The 23,014-nt window shown below is 39.1% G+C and overlaps 1 protein-coding gene across 2 annotated transcripts in view; it reads left to right on the top strand.

Annotated features, from left to right (window-relative positions):
- Nucleotides 1-22,903, top strand: part of wnk4 (WNK lysine deficient protein kinase 4) — a 41,454-nt gene extending 18,551 nt beyond the window's left edge. Inside the window, exons 5-21 of one of the 2 annotated variants that reach the window (XM_023949260.1) lie at nucleotides 502-659; nucleotides 3,331-3,419; nucleotides 3,537-3,756; nucleotides 4,532-4,892; nucleotides 6,037-6,188; nucleotides 7,182-7,255; nucleotides 8,450-8,585; nucleotides 8,757-8,873; nucleotides 10,753-10,926; nucleotides 14,007-14,061; nucleotides 14,275-14,406; nucleotides 16,818-17,638; nucleotides 18,291-18,369; nucleotides 20,363-20,978; nucleotides 21,904-22,109; nucleotides 22,181-22,275; nucleotides 22,353-22,903. In XM_023949260.1, coding sequence (XP_023805028.1) covers nucleotides 502-659; nucleotides 3,331-3,419; nucleotides 3,537-3,756; nucleotides 4,532-4,892; nucleotides 6,037-6,188; nucleotides 7,182-7,255; nucleotides 8,450-8,585; nucleotides 8,757-8,873; nucleotides 10,753-10,926; nucleotides 14,007-14,061; nucleotides 14,275-14,406; nucleotides 16,818-17,638; nucleotides 18,291-18,369; nucleotides 20,363-20,978; nucleotides 21,904-22,109; nucleotides 22,181-22,275; nucleotides 22,353-22,355 — 3,488 coding nt within the window. In that variant the 3' untranslated portion in view covers nucleotides 22,356-22,903. The remainder of the gene's footprint in view (nucleotides 1-501; nucleotides 660-3,330; nucleotides 3,420-3,536; nucleotides 3,757-4,531; nucleotides 4,893-6,036; nucleotides 6,189-7,181; nucleotides 7,256-8,449; nucleotides 8,586-8,756; nucleotides 8,874-10,752; nucleotides 10,927-14,006; nucleotides 14,062-14,274; nucleotides 14,407-16,817; nucleotides 17,639-18,290; nucleotides 18,370-20,362; nucleotides 20,979-21,903; nucleotides 22,110-22,180; nucleotides 22,276-22,352) is intronic. The other variant, XM_023949261.1, reaches the window with a different exon arrangement.
- Nucleotides 22,904-23,014: the final 111 nt, after the last annotated feature.

Here is a 23,014-nt window from a genome sequence, read left to right as displayed (position 1 = left end):
GTCATCCATTCACTTTATGGTGTCATACCCAATGGGTTATATGATTGGTTTTAGGAGATTACTATAAGTGAAAAGGCCATTTTAAAGGCTAATCAGACAAATTCTTGATGTAGGAGTTACAATGTTGATTCACTATTAAATAAACCCTCAGTGTAATAGTAGCATTTTTTTACGTAGCCCTGAACATCACATTAAATTAAACAACCCAAAAAAATACCTGTCACATCAAATTAGTAATTTTTGGCCACAAATAAGTATTTTGTGGACAGAAATTACAATTTTGTGTGCACAAACTAGCATTTTATGCGCAGAAATTAGGGTTTTAGTATCTTCTTTTGATACTACTAATTTGTAGCCACACAATGCTAATTTGAGCACACAAAACACTAATTCATGGCCAAAAACTAATAATTTAAGGGAACAATTTGTGGGGGGGGTTAGCAGAGCTAAACTTTTGTTGTGGTTTTGCAGTAGCTCTATGCTCGTTTGTTTCTCTGACAGGAACACCAGAGTTTATGGCCCCAGAGATGTATGAAGAGAAGTATGACGAAGCAGTGGACGTCTACGCCTTGGGGATGTGCATCCTTGAAATGGCCACCTCTGAGTACCCATACTCTGAGTGCCAAAATGCCGCTCAGATCTACCGTAAAGTCACCAGTGTAAGTAAATGGGAAGAAGAGGTTCACCTTATTTCCCCTGCATTGAACATAATTGTCCCCATCTGTTTGCTTCCTTCCCTTCCATCAAGTCACTTGAATTACACTGACAGGGCCTATAAAATTTATTTTAAACACTGCACATCCTGAGAGCTTGGAAAATAGAAGGACCCATGAGGAAATAAAGACATTTGAAATTCAATAATAAATGTATTAATTTTGAGCTCACAGAAAAACTTGTGACTCATAATCCTGTCAATGTTGTGTTCTCAGTGTGCAGTCATGTTTCACAATAGCATGGTTTATTAATGTTAGTCCTTATTTATTTATTGTTTATTTTGTTTCACCTTCCTAGCTTAATTTTTTAAACTGAAGATGTCTTTTAGTCTTAACACATTGCTCTTTTCCAGTCCTTCAGTCCACTCAGTGATGTTTGCTTTTGCTTTTAGGATGCAAAAGAAAAAAATAATTAGACAAGAAGGAGACTTGAGGTACTGGTGGGTGTATTAAAAGCTGCTCCTGTTCAATTTATAGAGGAATGACTACCATTGGGAGAGCAGTCAAGGTTTTATTATATGTTTGGGAAAATGTGTCTCATTCTACTTTACAAAGGGGTCACTTATTTTTTGTGTGTCACATATGCAAACCAAAAATGACAGTGGAATCTGGTGGGCAAAAATTTGAGTCATTCTTTGCCTAAACAACGTAGTATATTAATTTGACAGTCAGATGGCTGAAAGTTGCAACTACTTTAAATCTGCTAATATTTTTTGTTCATAAATAATTTATATTTATGTGCATCATAATTTACATTTCAATTATTTTGGGTGGCAATTAAAAAGAAAAGTAAATGTAAAGATGGCTTTAACAAAAAAAATACAGCTTTGCAAATGAAGGAGCTCATTAAAGGACTGATGATCTTTTTGTGTCAACATATCTTTTAAATAATAATAATATTTTTGCTCTTCATAATTCAAACATAAATAGCCTCTCAAATAATAATGTTCCTCTTTCTTTAAAAAAAATAAACTCCAATCTCAAGGGCAAACTATTTTGAAAGGCACAAAAATATATTTCCAACAATCTTACGAACACAATATCCACAAATTTTAATCTATCTATTTGATTTTTTAAACAGCGCATTTGTTGATTCACAAACACCACTTTATTTATTATACTAACAACGAATAAGCTTCAATGTGGAGATCAAAAGTTTACCCAATTACATATGTTATTTGTCTGCAAGTCATTTGAATTTGCTTTAAATTGGTAGGCCACATTAAAATACATAATTTGTTAGAGGAGAATAGTGTGGAAATATGGACCTATTGAGGGTTCATGCTCTCTCTGATGAGAATTAATATTAAAAATCCAATTCTGAGTCATTAATATTCTTTCTCATTTCCTCTGCTGACATTTTCTTGAGTGGGAACCTGGCTGCAGGGGGTTTTCTCCTGTTTACACAAACGAAGTTCAGCACAGATGTGGGGTGAGAGGCTCTGGCATGCTTGGGAAACTCAAAAAAAGTGGTTGATATGGAGTAGATCTTCTGGTTGACTTCTTCCAAAAAGGAAAACTATGTTTGTGTGAGGTTGTGAAGGAGCCATTGTAACGTTAACACCTAAATGAGCCAAACAAATCAAGTAAAATTGTCACAGTCATAAATGAAATAATGTTAAATTGCACACACTGAAGACCAGTTTAGCGTGCCACACTTTATATGTGCAGTGCGGCTTTGTGTTATTTGCACAAAGCAATCAGTTGTTCCCTGTTCCAATGGAACAAACTAAAACAGAATCCCACTGTCATGTTTTTAAGGCCTTATCTAGATCTTAGTCACCACAGTTAAGGAGTGGTGCCACCTTAGATTAAATTAGATCTTTAGATCAACAGAAAGCTGATTTATTTTGCGGGTTTGCATGAGGACACTGATTACAATGAAACACAAACTCATTTGCATTTCACACAATTCATTTTTTATGGTGCCAATTCACAACAGAGGTGCTAAAAGGCCAGTCAGTCCTAAATGGTTTCACATAGGATAATAGGAAGTATATTGTCTTCGTACATGGAGTATCGAGGATTAATTGGTAAGTAAAATAATAGACATAGCTCAGATTCTGCTCATTTTAAACATTCAGCTCTGTTCTGTCTCTTCATAACCAGGCAGGTTAAATGTCTAAGGAACTATTTTTATAAGTTATAGAAAGCAGTAAGTTTGTGTGAAATGTTAGTGTTCAGTGTTATAAAGTGCAGCTCCTTTTCTTTACTGGTAAATCATTTTTGTTTAGATGTTCGACTTGAAGTCATCCGTATGCGTCACTAACTTCAGGGCAAACATTTTAGTGGTCTTTTTTTTTCTGTCCATCACTGTTTTCGAAAGGGATTGCAACTATACTATAATCTGAAAACATTGTTGTGATTATATTCAGAAAAATCTGATTACTCATGTGTCATGTGTGGCAGAAAAGTTTTTTTTGTGATAAAGCTGCAGCTTAATATAAATCAAGGATAATTCTTTTTGGATGGAAAGAATGCTGCTTTGTGGATTAGATTTTTTAAATGTTCTTGTTTTGTCTTAGATTTTGCATGTGTTTTCTAATTCCTTTAAAAAAGAAAACCTTAAAACCTGCAGAAAATATCAAAAATTTGCTTTTTTGCGTGTTTTTTGCAGGGTAACAAACCAGACAGTTTCTACAAAGTCATAGTTCCAGAACTTAAGGAGATCATCGAAGGATGCATACGTATGAACAAAGATGAAAGGTAAAAATGAAAGTGTCCATAAGCATTTGTTTACCTAAAATGCATTTCATGCATATTCATGGACAAAAATGCGAGGCCTGTGCTTACATGGAGGCTATTTCTCATCTGTTTCTGTAGATACACCATCCAGGATCTTTTGGATCACCCCTTCTTCCAGGAGAACAATGGGGTTCATGTGGAGCTGGCAGAGGAGGATGACTTGGTGAAGTCTGGACTGAAGCTGTGGCTGCGTATTGACGACATTAAAAAGCTTCACGGAAAGTATAAGGACAACAACGCCATTGAGTTCCTCTTTGAGCTCTACAAAGACGTGCCTGAGGAGGTGGCTCAGGAGATGGTAAGCTGGCACGGGATGATGTGACGTCAGCTGACCCAGTTTGGGGAAGCTTGAGTAATTGATTCCAGATCGTAGCAGATATTGAAGAGCCTTAGCTATCAATTGTATTGTTTCTCATCTCTAATTATAGTTATTATGATGGTTTTATGCTAGTTATCAAGAGAAATAAGAAAAAACGGCACATCCTTGATTGCAGTCTGACATGGCAGTGGAAACGTTTTCGTTTACCACAGTGGGTTTAAAGAAAACTGTCGTTTGTGAAGGTCGTAGTTCAACTTTTTTTTCATCACTGGCTGGAAATGTGAGAGCATGTCTCAGGAAGCAGCCAGAGTTATGTGTTTAATAATATAATGGCTCTCATGCTTGTTATGAAACAAGCTCTTGTTTTCTCCAGAGCCCTACTCCGTCACCTTTCAACCAACCCGCCATGGAGGTCACTTTTAATGAAAATGGAAACTACAATTCCCTACTTGTTTACATCTTTGGCAAATTTCATCAAGAGTAAAATTGGTATCAGTAGGGAACATCTAGTCCAGCTGATCAGCTCGACTAGTTTAGCTCTTAATCTGACGTGTTGAGAGGCAGGTTTGGACTAAGTGCCAAATTTACTGGACCTATAGTTTCTGGATGCAGATTAGGCAGCTGGAATGACTGTGTGTTATTCCAAAACAAATTCTGTTTAAACACCTTTGGCAAAATTTAATGTCACAATTTGCACGATCAGGGTGTTACGTGCGGACCATTACATGCACACATTCCTTGTTTTTTTACGCAGGTTGTGCTTGGCTTTGTGTGTGAGGCAGACTTCAAAATCGTGGCCAAAGCCATACGGGACAGAGTGACGGCCATCAAGAGGCAGAGAGACAAATTGAGGCGACAGACGGAAGAGGGGAAGAAGAAGCAAGCACAAGAGGCAATAGAAGAGGAACCAGAACCACAGACTCCTTGCAGTAGAGGCGGTGATGCCACCGGAACTAAGTCCCCCAGCTCAACTTTGTCACCTCTGGCCCCCAACATGTCCCCCGTCACCAGTTCTGCAGACTCGGGCGTCTGCTCTAACTTCCCTGCAGAGCCAGAGGAGCCAGAGGCGGATCAGCACTTTAATGCTCGCCACAACAGCCTTTCTTCTGCTAACTGTGAGCTCTTAATGAGACATCTTTGCTACATTCACACTCAGCAATGCGTGTTCAATTGGCTGCTTCAAATGAAAAGTCTATGGACATGCACGTAAATTGGTATTTCGCATTTCATTCAAAAAGGGAAAATAAGTTAAACAGCTCATTGTTAGATAGTTACTTAAAAACGAATTTTGTAATGCCCAATAAGTCTTTTTTGTTTTGCTTGTTCTAAGCAAATGTTCATTTTAATGCAGCTGAAAACGCTTTGCTGTATATTGTTCTGCGGTATGCTGTGACATCATTCCAAAAGCTACCTTGTAGTTCCTCAACAGAATTCTCTTAAAACAATGCCATAACACCACGAAGAGGAGACACAGTAACTCATTCAAATTAGTTCGAATAAATGGAAGCTCATTAATGAGATTTTTACTGTTTTCCCCATAATCTATATGTCAGAAACACCTATCAGTGTACGTTCGTACCCGTTCAGACTGCAGTAACTGCAGTCTGAAGACCAAACGCAAGATTCGGACATGGTAAAATATCTTGAATTTCTAAAAAGTAAGGTTTTCAATCTGTGGAATTACCAAATGGTTTGCAGTGTGGTAATAAAGATAAATAAACAACAAATAATATTTTAAGAAAAAGCTAATTGTGACAAAAAATATTAGACTAGGATGCTGTTAGTACATTTTGTACAACTAGATTTACGATAAAATATATGAATGAATGATATAACAGTGTAAAATTTTGTTAATCTTACTGTGTTTTATTTCATCAAGTTTTAAAAATTGCAAACTTTTACGAATTTTCTTTGGAATTCCTCTGGCAAAACAGAGCTATTAAGATCCGAAGTTGCATCTGAATTATACTCTTGTGAAAAACTGAATTAATTACAGGCCATAGGCTTCATCTTACGGTGTGATGCCAGTGCTGTGAAACAGTTGCTTCATTTTCACAGTTTTTAAATAGAATATCTTTCTGAATGAGCATCTGATTTTCTAGAATCAATCTGATCTGGTATTATGTCTGTTTGCGTGAATGCCACACTCCAAGTTTGTGGTCATTTACTGTTTGCAGGTCACGTGCGAACATCTCATGTCCGTTTTTTCAGGTCACAGCTGGTCACAGTCTAAATAGCGTTTGTGCTTTGTTGAAACAGCTGACTGTGAGACGGACGACGACCTGAGTTCCTCCTGTCTTCAGGATCCATTGGAGGCCGGCAGCTTTAACTCGCCGGGAACCCCTCCCACGGCGCACGCCGGTACCCCAGCTGTAAACGGTCACCCCATCCCAGCCCTGCGCTTCCCCTCAGTAAGCAGCATCAGCATTCCAGGGTAGCTGAAATTGCAGGGTGGTGCTGTGAATAACAAGGACTCATTTTGCAGAATTTCGTCTAATTTTAATTTACTCACAAATTTAATAAAAATGTGCCTATTCTTTTACTTACTTAAAGACACACTCTGATAAAAATTGTGTATTTAACATGTTCTCGTGGAATTTTTCTGATGTTTGAGGACATATATAAGGAAAATTAAGCTTAAAATTGCATTTCTGAGTATCTCTTTATTCAAATCATTCTGAAAAAGGAGCAGACGAAAAAATGCAATTTGAAAAAGATTGTAGTTGTGACGTCACAAATACAGGATGGGCCATAAGCTCTCTGCTCCACTCCATTCTGATGCATCCATTTGTAGATGTACGTGTTTGCATCCTCGTCTGAGCCGGCATCTGGCTCAAAACTCTAAAGCTGGATAGCTCTGATTTTGCTTGCAATTTTTGTTGCACCGGTAATGCTACATGGGGGTGTGAGGAGCTGTAAGCTAGCTTGTAACATGTAGCATGAGAGCACGTTTACAGAGAGCTCTCAGCAACGGGTGTAGGAAGTGGAGACAGGGTTGCTCCGTGCCATTGGTCCCACTTACAACTCAGAGGCGAATTTCTAATGACCTCCTGCTGCTCTGCAGAAAGTATGTCCTTGAAAACAATGCCGTTTTTTTAACTGTTGGCTAAAAATGGCACATTCAGAATTAAAAGACCACTGGAAACACTTTTAAAATAACTTAAAAGACTGACATTTAAGTACAATAAATGTATAAAAAGTTTTTTATTGCTGAATTACAAGTGTCTAAAACAATATTTTTTTTGAACTAGCGTATATTTCTATTGGTAAAAGATCAGCCGTTTTTTATTATTTTTCAATATTTCAAATAATCAGTTCCATAAATCTTTAATTTCATGGTTAACTGTTTGACTTAAACTGATGAAATGAAAATTTTTTGAAACTTTGTTTTTGTTTCTTTCTAGAGTATCGCAGTGTCCAGTAACACTGAACATGGCAACTCAGGGCCCCAAAGTGGCTTCAGCTCCCCCGTGGACAGGTAGAGTTCCATCATCTCTCCCTTGTTTTTACCCTCCACTCATCTTTCCTTATCATCCACTGAACTTGGGGTTCACTGCTTCTTTTGTTTTTTTCCATTGTGATATCTGTGTATTAGCGTGAATCCTGAGGAAACATCTTTTCTGTGTAACTCCAGCTCATCTTCACATCTGTGGGGCTGAAACAACAAGCTTGGGGGCAATCCACGGGCTCCTCTTTGTTTTTATTGAAGCCAGGCAGAATGGACCCTTGCAGCTTTCTTTTAGAGTGTCTCAGATGTTGTGCAGGGCCTGTTTTTCATGGTGGTGGGATGTTAGAAATAGGGGCTATATACTCAGCATGTGAGATAAAAGTGGACAAGTTAATTATGCCCATGTGTGCGTGTGGTGGGGTTCTCCTGGGTTAAAGAACTTTAATTGTTGTTGAAGTAATGGTCAAAGAGCGGCGTTTATTTACACTTTTTAATGATTTCTTGATGGTCTATTTCTTTTCCCTAACATAAATTTAGAAAAATGCTGTTTTATTACCAAATTTAAACATTTTGTATATTATTAATTATAATCAATGCTAAATTAATGTTTGATGTGATGTTTGTTCGTGTAAATGTTGAGAATTCATTGTTTTCTTCGATGGCTAGTCACTCGATACTGTGTGACTCATCCATCTTGGCCCTAATAGAAATGTCAAGAGTGTTTGAGTATCGTGTTGCTTAACAGGAGAAGCACATACTACTGAGGAAGAAAGGTAGCCAAGTCTCCCTCTGAGAAAACCGAGCAGATACCGGTACATTTCCTAACAGGACACTTGTTAGCAAGCGTCTAATCTTCATGCATTTCATGTTTGTGGGGAAAAGCGGACTTTACTTTGAGCTTAGATTACCTTTGAGATTCAAGTTTTTATATAGAGATGTGGGGAAGCTGCCAACCAAGTAGGCCTTTAAAAATTTTTAGAAGCCATTGCTGGGGAGGCGGCTGGAATCTGTAACCACAGAGATCCAAAAAGACCCACGAGACACAATTAGCTGAACCAGAGCTTTTTATAATATGTGCTGAATGTTTCCAAGTTCCCTGAAATCCACAGAGCATATGTGCATGCATGCATCTGGAGGTTTTTACTTTAAAATTACATTTACTGATGAATTGATGGTCTAAAAATTGCTAGAAGTGTTTCTAACTATGAATTAAATATATTGCAGCTATGCCTCCGATGTGACTTCAGGCTTGAGTGACGGCTACGAGGGCCTGTCAGAGAAAAATGAGAAAACAGCTGCAAGGCGAACAGCTGGGAAGCTGTTTCGGAAGAGGGCACGCTCCAGGCTTCGGATCACAGGAGTACGACAAATATGTTGTTAATAGCTCCATAATAACCTGTTTACTGCCAGCTAAGAAAGTATTCACAGTTTTTTGCTAAATTTTATATCAAAATGGTTTTACTTAAGATGAATGTACAACCAGAGAGATTCTGTGTGTGACAGAAGACATCTTTTCTTTGGCTCAATTTAGCTCTCTGACAAAGTAGACCGAGTGGTTGAGTGTCAGCTGCAGACCTACAATGACAAGATGGTGACCTTCAAGTTTGATCTGGATGGAGATAATCCAGAAGACATGGCCGCCGTCATGGTGAGTCAAGAGAACTAGGCACTCCAAACTTTGAATGCAACTTCTCTCGTTTGCTTTGCAGTTATTTACTTGACATTTTGAAGCACTCTAGGATCAATTTAATGTAAAGAGAGTTGAATGTCAGCAGTTTAAACTCTGAGACCTTTCTGCTCACTATTAACATTAACAGTCATGTGTTAATGCAGTACAGCAGGAAGAATACTCAATTATCCCTGAACAACGTAACGGCATCATTTAATTTAAGACTTCAAGTTTTATCGCTCAGTTTCAGTGGATCGCTCAAGGTTGTTTTGAATTTGATTTGACTTCAGCAGTAGACCAAACAGACAAAACAGAATCACGCAGTGAATTCATTGTTTAGAAAATGGCTCTTATAAGTCAGATGTTTACTTTTTTTTTTTACATCTGATGACATTAATGTTTAAAAAAAAACTTAAGCTTGATAGATCTGGACCAAATCAGAAGCAGAATACATTATGTTTTTCTCCCCATCTGTTTCCCAAAGGTAGAGTAAATAGGTTTGCAATTTGCTTGAGGTTAGAGATTTAACTCTTTTAAATGCCATTAAAATCGTTTTTAGAGGAAGCTCTTAAAGATCATTCATCTTTTGATTTATTTTCGAAGCGTTCCTATTGGTCTTTTAATTATGATGAATTTGCTGTTTTTATCCAGAACAAAAAAAAAAAATTCTGTCGTTTTCTAGGACATAGTTTCTGTAGAGAAGGAGGAGTTCATCAGAAAATTTGCCTCTGAGTTGTGGGCGGCATCATTGGCAAGGAGCAAGCCCACCCCCTTTTTCCTCTCCTTGCTGAGAGCTCAGAGCAGGGAGCTTGAGGCCTGCCCAGAATATTTTCTATGCAACAAATAGGCTCCTTTTCAAACTGTATTTTATGTCTGCTCCTGATTCACAACAATTTGAATAGAGAAATATTCAGAAACGCTATTTTAAGCTTAATTTTCTTAATATATGTCCTCCATCATGAAAAAAATGCCACAAGAACATGTTAAAAACACCAAAGAACATCATTTTCATCAAAGTGGGTTTTTAAGTCTAAATGCACATATGCACAGAATAGCAAATCAGCTTATATACCAGGTTGAAAATGTAAAACGTAAAAATATTTAATGCAACTTATGACGTCTGATGATAAGTTTCTCAAATTGCTCAATCAAAACTGTGGATCCTCATTTTAGCTTTACTTTCATGTCTGTTCTAAAAATATTGCCCAACTCCGTCCATATTTGTGTTTGTAAGCATGTGCTGCGAGTGTCTGCAAGCAGCTCTGAATGGCTGGAGTCTGTATGTGAACAAGGAGTGATGAGTGCACACCAGCACTTTTTGTTCACTGGGGCTTTTGTTTAGGGTGTATAGGCACAGCAGGGGCACAGGCATCACACCACTCCCGTGGTTTTATGTTAAATGAAGAAATTTGTGCCACGTTTGTCTGGAAAAGATCACAAATTACAGCAAAACTTCACCACTACGCTAAACTTCAAGCTATATTAAGTATTTTCTGAGGATTTTTATGTAGAAAAGCAACTTTCTCTCACAAGAAACACTCAAACCCCAATACCGTAACATCCTCTCCCCCATGTCGTCACACAATTCTGTACAAACAAAAACTTTGGCCACTAAGGTTTGTGTCTCTAACTATCAATATAAATGGAAAACATTTAATTTAAGATGAATTGGGTTTATATTGGTAGACTGATGTTTTCCCCACAAATACATTGTCTACATAAATAAAATGTGTTAAGATTGTCTTGTCTTGCAAATTAAAATAATATTCCACCTTAAATTGTGCTGTCAGTGTTCCTGTAATGCAAGCCTATTATCCTGTCGCATGTTTGAACGCTCTCTCCACCTTTTGACCTCCAGATCCACAATGAATTCCTCCTGCCGTCTGAGAAGGAGGGCTTCATCCACCGCATGGGCGACATCATCAAACGTGCAGAGGCGCTAATGTCCAAAGAGAAGCTGCCTCACATCAGCGCTCACCGCCTTGCCCAGGCCGCCCTGCACGGTGGAGTGAACTCACTATCGTCCTCGCAGGTCAGTAGTTTTTCCAGCTTTCTGTCGACATCCATTCTTCATGTTCGGCTTTTTAGTTCTGTTGTTATTATGTAAAATCTGGTGGATTTTTTTTTTTACTTTATCTGTTGTTCTTTTAGCCTTCAGTTCTGTTCCTTTCATCTAGAACATACTGTGACTAAAAGCACCAATGACACAAAACCATGTGAGTTGTGGGAACAGAACCACCACATTTTTCACATTCATTTGTTCTGCAAATCCTTTCCAGTGCTCAAAACAAAATTAACTTTCCTGCATAGCTGTCAACACTGACTGAATAAAATCTTCTATGCTCATATTTATTAATCCTTTATGAATTGTGCTTCTGTGAATCTGTGAAGTGATGTTCTGAAGCCAGAGAATGTATTACAGGTAACCTAAAATTTTATTAGACAGGGTTTGTCTATTTAAAGAGAAGAAGTGACTGTTATGCCAGATTGTTTCCCACTTTGTAGACTGCATCAATGCAGTCTGTGCCTTGATGCAGGATAATGAGCCAATCAGGAACATTAACCCTCAGATTCCAACTCAAATCCATATGAAGGACATAGAAAAGAAAAATAAGCTTAAAATTAATTTTCTGAGTTTTTCTTCATTTAAATTGTTGTTAATCAGGAGCGGAAGATAAAAAGATGTCATTGGTTTGACATCACAGATACACTGGTGGGCCACAAGCTCCCTGCTAAGCTCCATTCTGATGCATCCACTTGTAGACGACTAAATCCATGTACGTCTTCTTTTTCCACGTCCAACCTGGCATCTGGCTCAAAATTGTACGTCTGGATGGCTCCAATCTTGCTCACAATTTTTTTGTTGCATGGGTGTGAGGGGCTGTAAGTTAGTGGCAGACGGAAGTGGGGGCAAGGTTGCTCTGTCCCACAACTTAATGTGTGAAATTCTATGAACTACTGCTGCTTGGCAGAAACTATGTCCAAGTTAATGACAAAAGTTTTTTTTTATTTTGACAAAATCATAATTAAAAAAACAATTTTTGGAAATAGATAAAAAGATGATCGGAGTGGAACTTTAAAGCATTAGTACCAAAAATACAGTCCTGAATTTAGATTAAATTACTAGAGTAAAGCCTCAGGAATCCAAGACTTTTGAGGCAGTGCAGACATTTAAAAAAAAAAAGTAAAACTTGTGCAAAGTGCGCTTTTGCAAAGCGCACTGGTGGTTTTGTTTAAACATCTTACTTTTGGCAGAGCACTCTTTTGCTATTTAGAAGCCATAGATTCTCCAGGGAGTTGGGGGGCCTCCTCATGGAGGTTCATGTTTTGAAACACCTCTCTGGACTGTGCCAATGAAGCATCTTGACAACAATGGACAGACTACTTGAGCAGTCTAACGGTGCTTTAGAGCAATAACTTTGCCTTTAACATTTCACGGATGACTAAACTCTAACAAAGTATAAATGTCAGCCTAAACAGCATTTACATGAATCCTACTATGGGTGTCTTTAAACAGCCTTTAATTATTAGCCTAAAGCCTAATGTTATGGCTATTGAGGAGGCCTAGAAGTGAATAGACATCCTGGACACTTCCTAAAAGCCTTTAAAGACAACAAAACACTAAGAACAGGAAGAACAGCCATTCAAACTCCAATGTTGTTTCGATGTGATAGATTTGATCCAGTGCTTCCATGACCAGCTTTGCACCAACTTTCCTTATTTAGTCGCACTCCACATGATCAATCTTAAAAGCGTTACCAGTTGTCTTTTAATTATGATTATGTCGTTTTTGTCCAAAATGAAAAAGACCAATGTTGTTTTCAAGGACATAGTTTCTGCAGAGCAGCAGGAGTTCATTAGAAACTCACCTCTGAGTTGTGGATGGGGCTTTTTTTTTGTCTGCTCTTGATTCCTGATTTTAAAAAAAATATTATGAAATGCAATTTTTAGCTTCAAAAAGAAAATACTAAAAGAACATGTTAAAAACATATTTTTTATCAGAGTGAGATCTTAACCCTTGTGCTATCCTAGGCACTTTAACATTGGGAGTGGGGTCATCTAGACCCACTAGACAGTGCTCTAAACGTTTTTTCTTTAAAGATTTGGGATCTTCACTGGTGTATATGGATTACATGAAATCCTATTCACCTTTATCCACCTTTGTCATGGTAGGGATGACATGTCAATGTAAGGATCGGGTCATCTGGACCCCATAGGATAGCACAAGGGTTAAAGAGGAATTAGATAATATTATCTTGCTTAAGTGCTTGTAGACAATTTAGGTTGTTTAGGTAACTCCCTGAGAAAGCCCTGAGAAATAAAAAGTTCTCCTCTACTGCTCAGCTTCTGTAAACATCCAGTCATAAAGCTCCAAAAGCATCTTGCAAAGAAATGCTTAGTGTTAAATAGCACAAAGATAAACAATGCCCTGAAGCTGCATGTTAGCCAGTAATATTATAGGATTCAAGGATCTTTGTTGTCATTTCACCATGGGTTGAAATTAAATTTGTAACTCTGATTCCGGGCCTGCTATTTTATAAGCAAGTAAAGATATTAATGATACAGTTCTGATAGAATATTGCTAAAAAAAAACAGAGCAACTGTATAAATATATACAAAATGTAAAAAGATCTTGGTCTCTGCAGGATGAAATACTTGTAGAGTGAGAAGTCAAAGTCATTTGTGAAACATTTAAAAGTGAACCATCAAACTCTTCAATATTAGTGAAAAAAAAGTTTAGGGGTTTAAAAATCTTTGTTTCAAGTTTTTCAAGTTATAAACTAGCCAATAAGATGCCTCAGGAAAAGCGTATGGTCTCACATGCAACATTCAAAACGCTTAACCTCAGTTTAGCGTATTTTTGAACGCTTGTCAAATGTCCCTATTTTAAATCATCAGTGGTCCCATCCTATAGTAATTTAAAACTGAAGCAACTTTATTATGAACATTTTTGGATTCACTTTCTATTTTTGCAGATGATCAAAAGATTGGGTATCAGATAGTTAAGGAACCCTTTGTGTAGCATATAAATGAACTGTGCACAAATTAAATCTTGGCACATCATGAACTGATTTCTATTAAAAGTGTTTTATTCTTCTCTTTTTTTTCCAGCCTAATTTACACAGTCACACGATGCCTCGAACGCACTCTTCCTCTTCTCTTCCTGGTAAGTCTCATATCTCACCTGATTAGCACAACTTTCGAGGAAATTAACTGCTCCCACCTTTGCCTCTAAATGTTTCATATAAATTGGCTAGTTTGTATTACTTACTTCATCAAGATTGAAACCTTCTTTCTTGCTGCATGATGGATTAACTTTATCTAATGTTTTTAACATTTGCATGGTACCCTGCTCATGCATGTGTGTGTCTCGTCTTAGACTACAGTGTGGCCTGCTCCAGTGTAGGACTGCATGACTCTCCCTCTTGCTCTAATGGGGAAATCTTCAGTGCAGACATTACTTCACCTGGGCGACCTCTATTGCGCTCACAGTCTTTCCATAATACTTCAGGTAAATGGACCCCCAATTCTCCCTCTGGTCCCCATATGAAGAGGCCTGCGATTGTTTACTGTTTAGGCACAGAGAAAGATTGTTTCAGTCTTTGGGCAAAGAATGAGTCAAAACTACCTCATAAACACACACACACTCCTCCCCTCCTAAGTACCCATTCCCTATATTGTTCAGAGTTTTGCATGGCGCCATTCGCCGTCCCCACACCTCAAAGCTTTCATCTGTGTCTGCCTCGCAGTAGAGCCTCTTGGGTAGTTACCTCACCTGAGGAGCGCTTTCTGGCTGAATGCTGTCGCTGTGAAGGATCCAGAGCTGCGGTAGTCAGCAACACCTGTCTGCCAACAAACTCAAACAACAACAAAACCTCAAGCAGAATTTGTATGAATGGGGGGGGCTTCAAAGCCTATTTAAAATCATAAATCTTTCAAAGTTCATTTCATCCGACGTCCTGAATATGCACATCCCCTCTTGTCATGTGTTCCCTCTGCTGGAAATCCAATAGCGTGATAGCTTTCGCAATACTTCATGGCCACCTGCCACCATTAAAAAGTGTTGCCTAACTCGTGTTTCTTTCAGCTCGAAAAAGTAGAGGCTGGTTTGCATCATCAGCAGGAGGAGGTGAAGTTTATAACTGAGGCTCTATTGTTGAGCCTCTCTAAGAAGTTTCCTGAGAAAAAAAAATGTGGAGAAATCAGCTTCTTCCACCACACAATTAGACCTGAGAAGCTGCAAACACACATGTGTTCCATTTGTACGCCACTGAACTGGCATTGATGAAAGCCTCCCTTGCTGGGTTGAAAATCTCCTGCAGACATTTTAGCTCAGGGTACAAATGTTCTGGTTTAGTAGTGCAATTACAGTCGGAAGCTGCTTTTAGCAAAAATATCTTGTTTTAATGCAAAAAATCTAAGTTTCTGATTTCAGAAGAGCTTGTCGCTTCATATGATACATTTTGACAGTCAGCTTAAGCCTTAATCACAACTGCCTTTATGGGTGGATCCAGGCTGTCTGCAGGAAAAAAAAACCTGTATGGGGAACGCTGGTGGCCTACACAAAATTTTGAGATCATTGACCGCTCGGTGAGCCTGTAGGATTTTCATGCACATACTTTTCTATGGGCATGCTGCAGGTGACAGGTCGTATAGCGAACACGTAAAGGTAAGTAAGGGTAAAGTAGGTGAGACACAGGCACATCGTACAGATTTTTCATTTTTTCAACCTCCCCCTGAAACCTCTTAACTGCCCAATGAGTGCTCCATGCTTACAGCCTGAAGGCTCATTTACCCTGGTCTGTCTGCTGTGCCTTTCTGTTTTATTGACACAATAGATAGAAGGATCATTTATCAATCGATTGTTTACATTGCCTCTGTCATGTCTGGGTTTGAAGTATGTCTCTCCACAACACAACGCAATCTTTACACAGGAGTCGTATTTCCAGTTCGTTGATAATATTGCGGCAAAAAGCAGTGAACCAGGAAACGGGTCAGTTTTTCAAAAATTAAAACTTCCATTGTATATTTTTAAAATAAAAATTCATACAATTGTATTTTATAATTAAGGTGACATGCCAGCACGATTACGCATGTTTACACCGTGGACAACACCAGCGTCCAATGTCATGGATGATAAAAGTTTAATTTTGGAAGTACAACAACATAACATCCTTTATGACATAAAACATGCATTTCACATGGACTTAGTGAGGAAGGTTGAGGGCTTGCCAAAGATTTGGATACTGTTGGCACAGGGGTGGCAGGACAAACCACTCTTCCAGGTGCCAGAGGGGTGGGGGGGTGAACCGTAGACGCAAAAGAGACATTGTAAACTAACTGATCATCGTGATACGGACTCCCCGCGCAATGCAACAGAGATGCATCACAGACGGACCAGTGTAACTCCAGCATGACTGTTAGAAATGAGAAAATTAGACAGTCAGAGCATAGTTTGTATGGGCATCCTAAAGACGTCTTACAAGCACTTGCGTATGTATTGCCTACACACCCCGTGCATGCAGCATTTGCGCTATCAGTAAGGAGCCAGTGCGCGCACCTCACTAATGACAAGAGCGTGGCGTAGAAGTACCATACGATGGCATCACCTATATGTCATATAAGTATCTTACACTATCTTTACAAATACTTCATGATACACTTACCACACGTACGATAATGGTATGTTCCATTTTAATGGCCGCACGAGCCACAATGGAACTTCGAGACACACCTGTGCTCCCTTTAAGATGTATCCGCACCTGTCTATGACCTTTTACGGCATGGACGACTTAAAAATTTTCAGCAGCCGTACAGATCAACCTCCGTGTCGGTGCATGTACGAAGGCTTAAAGTCAGAATCTGTCATTAAAAGCTGATCAAATGCTTTGATGCTTCAGCTTGAATGTGTTTGTTCTCCAGGTTCTCCTGTCCACCATCAACGCCACCACCGTCCTACATCTCTCCTGCCTCCTCACCAACACTACCACATGCCCTACATGGGCCACACTCACTTCCCATTTCCATATCCTGGATCTCCAGGTTCTCCCAAGCCAGCAGGGATCCACCATTCACTCACCCGGGTGGCCAGCAGCCCAACATTCTCTTCTGTTCCATCCCCAACACCCAGCTCCCCAAGCCCTCTGAATGAAACCTCAAGCCCCACCAACGACAATTTCTCCATGTCCCCAAATACCCCACAGCACCCCACCATGTGGCCCCCACACACACAACCCTTGTTTTCCTTAGCAAATGTTATCTCCATGGCTATGAGCATGGCTCAGTCCTTCATCCCACCTGCAAACCTTCCCAACCAGGCTATTCCTTCCTATCCAGGGTTCGACCCCCACGTAACAGACCATATGGGCCCTCCCTCGGGATACACCCACTTCTACCCACAACACTACCAAACTCCTCCAGCTGAGGTCCCCTATGCACCAATGGGCATTTCAGCTCAGAACATCCATCACAGCTCAGAGGATGGAGCTGGTTTTCACAGCAGTTATTCGCAGTGGATGCATCCTGTCTCTCCACCTTCCATGCATTCTACCCCTCCACAGTCTACTTTGGAGCCTTTGGAGCAGATCAGACTTTCTAGTGTTCCAAACCCGTCCCAGGAGAACAACTATGCTCAACTATGCTCCGCCCACAAACAACCCCAGCCTCAAAACCAATCAGACATGGGAAAACAAAACTCCTCATCGGATTTTTCCCCTTCACCCCCATTGAGCCCACACAGAACTGTGAGTTGTTACTACTGTTTATTCTGAATTATTAAAATGTTAAAGCCAAAATAAATAATTATTTAACAGTCATCCATGTGCATAGACCAAATCAGAGCATCATAGACAAACATAGGAAAAAAGCTCCTAGATTCAACGGTCAAGGGAAATATAGCTTTTTCTTTCTTTCTAAGGGTATAAATATTACACTAATCAGTGCAAATGCTGATATTTATCATGTCCAAAATACAGAGTTTAAAGCTCAACTTTGACCATCTTATGACCTCTATAAAAAGCAACTCTCTTGAGTTGTGGGTGATCATTGGCATGGAGCAACCCTGCCCCAGTCCCTCCTCACTGCTGAAACCTCAGTGCAGGGAGCTTGTGGCCCGTCCAGTATATAAACTACATTTTTTGTCTGCTCCTAATTAATACTAAAGAAACATTCACAAATGCAATTTTGGGCTTGATTTTTTGAATATATGTCCTCCATTATCAGAAAAATGCCTCAAGAACATGTTAAAACCAGCAAAAACACAATTTTCCTCTGAGTTGGTCGTTAACTAATCGGTCGAAAAACCTTCTGTGGGAGGAAAATACCAACCACTAATGCTGAATTGGCCATGTTTTTATCAAGAAAAGACTGTTATTAACAATTTTATTTTCCTCCTAGTCATCACCCATCACTGGTCAGTTACACCCGTCTGAACTTGAGATGAACGGTAGTGGTCCAAAACTTCATCAAACTTCTGGTAAGGACTTGTTTGCATGTTCTTGTGGTTATGAAAAAGATCGTTATTCTAAGTTTTTTAGCCAAGGAGGCCTGGAAAAAGACAAATTATATGGTGTTTATGTTTGAAGCCCAAACAAACCTACATACACTTATGTGGTCACTCACAAACGCACTCTTCCTCTTTTCACAAGTAGAGTCTAATGTGTCAGTCATGGATAAAGTACTTTTTGAGTTGTTTTCAGTTTCATCTATGTCTGTCTGTAGATGTAATAACCTATTAATGGTGTCCCTAGAGCTATTACGTAATGTTCCTTTTCAATTTGAACACAAATGCTGGTTTGATTGCAGCCCAGCCCACCAGCGACAGCCAATCAGAGACCTTCTGTGCTCGTTTACACCTCCACTCCCACATCCACACCTGTCAGCGTTTAAACCCTCCTCAAAATCCCACTTTTAACAGAGACTCTCTGTTTTAACGGGCAAAGACTGACGCATGTCGTGCTGTAGGAAGGACACTCAGTGGGCAGATGGAGGCACTGCATACGTAGAAACCTTTAAATGATCTGCAGATGTGGTTTGTTTGTGCTAAACTAATGTGGTTGTAATTAATGAACACATTTTACAAAGTTGATTGGAAATAAATGTGAAATACATTTTTCTAAGTAGCTCATAATTAGAAAAAAAAGATTTAAAAAATACTTGATACATTTTTATTTTGAGTTACTTTACATCAGCAAAGAATAAGCTGCAAAAAACAAACAAGAATAGTCAAAATGTAATCATAGTTTTAGACATCATTCTGATTAACTCATTTAGTGATGATTCTTTTTTTCAAAAACTAATATACATCTTAATATAATTTTTTCTGTAAGTATGCTCATAACAACTGCAGAATATATATATATAAATATATATATATATATATATATATATATATATACACACACACACAACTTTGATTGTGATTTGATGTAGGTTTATTTATTTAATCATGAAGGTTTGGGAACTCCATAACATGCAGCTAAATAAAAATAACCTTTTTTTTACTCTTTAACCTATAAACATTGTTTATCTGAAAACACTGAATAAACTTTCGTAATGAAGTACCTTTCATAAAGGCTTGGTAGAAACCTTGTTATATTGGGATATTGGGAAAAAAAAAATATTTGAAAATGAGAAACTGGCTAAGCTCACCCAAAACTTTGCATTTATCAGTATAATGCATGATTTTACACTAGGAGGGGGGATTATCATAATATGGGTTTTATTTTTCTTACTATTTGGCACCACTTGACTCTGCCTTTTTCTTTTTTTGCTTTGAGTAATGATTTTTAATATCCTGTCTAGAAATGTTTTCACATGTTGTCAAGCCTATACAAAATTGTGACTAACTGCCTGCTGGCCTCTCATTGGCCAGAGCGTTGTCACTCTCGGGGCAATGACAAGAATGCAAAAAGGTTCTTTGAAATGTGTGCAAAATATTTATTTGACCTATTTTTCCTTAATCCTGACATTTACAACCATTCCAAGTAATAAGTAATTAAGGACCAACTCTGATCATCTTTTAATCTGTTGTAAAAGTGTTCCATTGGTCTTTTATTAATAATCCTGATGTTTTTAGCCAAAATCTAAAAACCCGTGTCTTTTCTAGGACAAAGTTTCTGCAGAGCGGCAGTAGTTCATTAGAAATTCCCCTTGAAGTTGTGGGCGAGACAGTTGCCATGTAGTAACCCTGGGCCTCATTTCTCTCCCCATTGCTGAGAGCTTGGAGCAGGGAACTTGTTATTTTCTACGTAAAAAATACAATCTTTTTCAAACTGTGTTTTTCGTCTGCTCCTGGAGGGTATTTAGCTTTTTGGAAGGCCCTGGCTGCAAAAATGTCAAGTGGCACTACCCACACCTTAACCTCAATGCCAACTGCAGAATTATTTTGTCTTTTTTTTTCTCGTAGTTTTGGAGTAAATTTAGCAGATCAGTTTAATTAAACATGACCTTTTGTTTTTGCATCCCAGAGGTCCAGCGGACACCTATGAAAGTTGGACGATTCCAGGTTACACCAAGCGTGGATGTCTCTGAGCCAGACACACCAGTAGATGCTGCACCCGGTGCACCACATCCAGAAAAGACCCACAGCCTCCAGTCAGAGAGCAGCACAGAAGCCCAGGCAGAGTCTGCAGCCAACCTCCTTTCTTCCCTCAACACCTCACCGCCCCAACCACTCACAATCAGAGGATCCAAAGGCCTACTCCAGGAGATAGACAACAAGACTGGGTGGACTGTGAGCCAGGAGCAGCATCAGCAAGACAGAGATGAGGAAGGGGATGAGGAGGAGGAGGAAGAGGCAGAGCAGGAAGTTGTTGGAGAGCGATTGAGGACGAGGAAGAGGAATCGGCGACGGGCCTACAGCCTCAGCCTGATGGGGACGTCTGCAGACAGCGGGCTGTCGGTAACTGCCGCAGAGATGGACAGCCGGCTGTGGGATGGGACATCAGGGAGTCCACAGTACAACAACACCCTCCATAATCTATGGATGCCGACATACAACCGCAACACCCCCTACATCAGCAGCGATGACTCAGACAGTGACAATGAGGAAATTATGGAAGAGCTTCAAGAACTGAGAGAAAAGTAGGTGGCAAGTTTAAAAAAGTGGATTTTTATTGTGAATAAGGAGGTTCCCAAATGCTTTCATTCTCTTCCTTCATAATGATTTAACTTTTTTTTAGTTTTAGGTTTATTTTGGATAGACAAGACTAGTATAAATTTAGCTCGAGGTATTTATCTAGGAAAAGGCAATCAGGAATTTAAGGCCTTTAATTAATAGATTATCTAGAAATTCTTCTTTTGCAGGATGAAACACTTGTACATGATGTTGTTAAAGAAGAATTCTAGAATATTTTTATAGCTTTTTGAACTCAATGTTCTTTTACAATACCCCATTTTAACAAGCAAGATGGGAATTAAACCTGCAATCTTCCAAACAGAGGTTGACCATCCTACATCCTTGCCCCAGTACAGAACTTACTATTAAATCTTACTTAAATTCAACAACCATAGGTGGCGCTCTTGAAATAATGTTTTAAAAAGTAAAAAAGAAAAAGAAAAATACAATTCTTTATTTTAGATTATTTTATTACCTTACCCTCAGGTTGAACTGGAACCACTATTTTTTTTTTAAAGTTATTTCAACACTAACACATAAAAGGAATCTGTAATTGTTCTACCTCAGTGTTTTTATGCCATTTCTAATCCACTTATATGAAATAAATGGCCAAGAACTGTAGATAAACAGATTAGCAATGATATATTTTCATTTTAATGAATTCGATCGGATATTTTTGTAAATTATTGAACAGAAATAAATAGGGAGCCGGTTTAGAAAAACATTGCCAAGTTTACCATGCGACTCGTTCGCTGTGGCGACCCCTGATGGGAAAAGCCGAAAGAGAATCATCATCATTGAACAGAAATAAACAAAAACCTTTACAGAAACCTACAATCCACCTGACTATTCCCCATCAGTTTCATCTGTTAAATTCTAATGTGTCAACAGGCATCTATCAGAGGTTCAGGCTCTGCAGGCGGCTCAGAAAAAAGAGATTGAAGAGTTGTATGAGCGGATGGGCAGAGTTCCTCCGCCCGGCCTCGTCTCTCCTGCTGCCATGTTGTCCAGTCGTCAGCGCCGCCTGTCCAAAGGGAATGGATTCCCTTCATCCCGTAGGAACAGTCTGCAGCGTTTGGAAATTATGCCATTGCAAGGTAATCAAAAACATATATATAGATTTTTGGTCAATTAGAGTCACAGTTAACTAAACCAATTACTTTTTAAGGTGTAATTCGGAGGAACTCTCTGGGAGGCAGCAGCAGTGGCTCACAGGAGAAACACAGCAAAGGTGTCACCTTTGCTACCGATATAAGCAGAATGGTGAGCAAACATTGTTTTAGAAACTCGTGTAAAACTCCAGAAGTACACTCCTGATTACTGGTCCTTTCTCTTTTCAGTAAGACATTTTCATCCAGAGGTGTGGAAATTTGGACTACCTCATCAAGTGGTCAAACGCATCCAGAAGAATCCCCTTCACTAAGTAGCTACTTATTGTCAGTACCGGTAGTTATGGACAGGACCTTCATTCGTCATCGGCAAAGCTGCACAAACACCAAAAAAAATCCAAGAAACCTCCAGCTTTCAGCCAAGCCTGCTGACGTCTTTGCAGAGCAGTAGGCCATCTGGTTCACTTTAAAAAGTGACATTCTTGCTCTGTTGTAAATAAACTGTCAGATGCACCACTTTAGATTCAACAAGCTCGCCGTTGTGCTCTGCGGCTTGCATGACATGTCGCCTCGAATGCGTGACAAGCCATGGTCCATAGTGCTGCTTAGATAAGGCGGCGTCCATGAAATTGACCCAGAACAGACGCAGCGGATGCTTTCCTGCATGTATGTCACAAAAGGTTTTGCACAATCAAAATATTTGCATTCATGAAGTTAGCGACTGGCTTTTAGGGACCAATAGGAACAGTTATACCTTGATTTATTCATATGCGTCAAAAAAAGAACTGTTTTTGTTAACTGCATAACTGACGTTCTCTGTGTCTCTTGATGCCACAAAGGAAAAACCCTGGTTTTTATTTACTTTTACAATGTTTTAGGAGTCTGTTTCAGAG

The sequence above is a fragment of the Oryzias latipes genome, chromosome 19, assembly GCF_002234675.1.
Source record: "Oryzias latipes chromosome 19, ASM223467v1".
NCBI classification, from domain to species: Eukaryota; Metazoa; Chordata; class Actinopteri; order Beloniformes; family Adrianichthyidae; genus Oryzias; species Oryzias latipes.
This window is presented reverse-complemented; position numbering and strand designations above follow the sequence as displayed.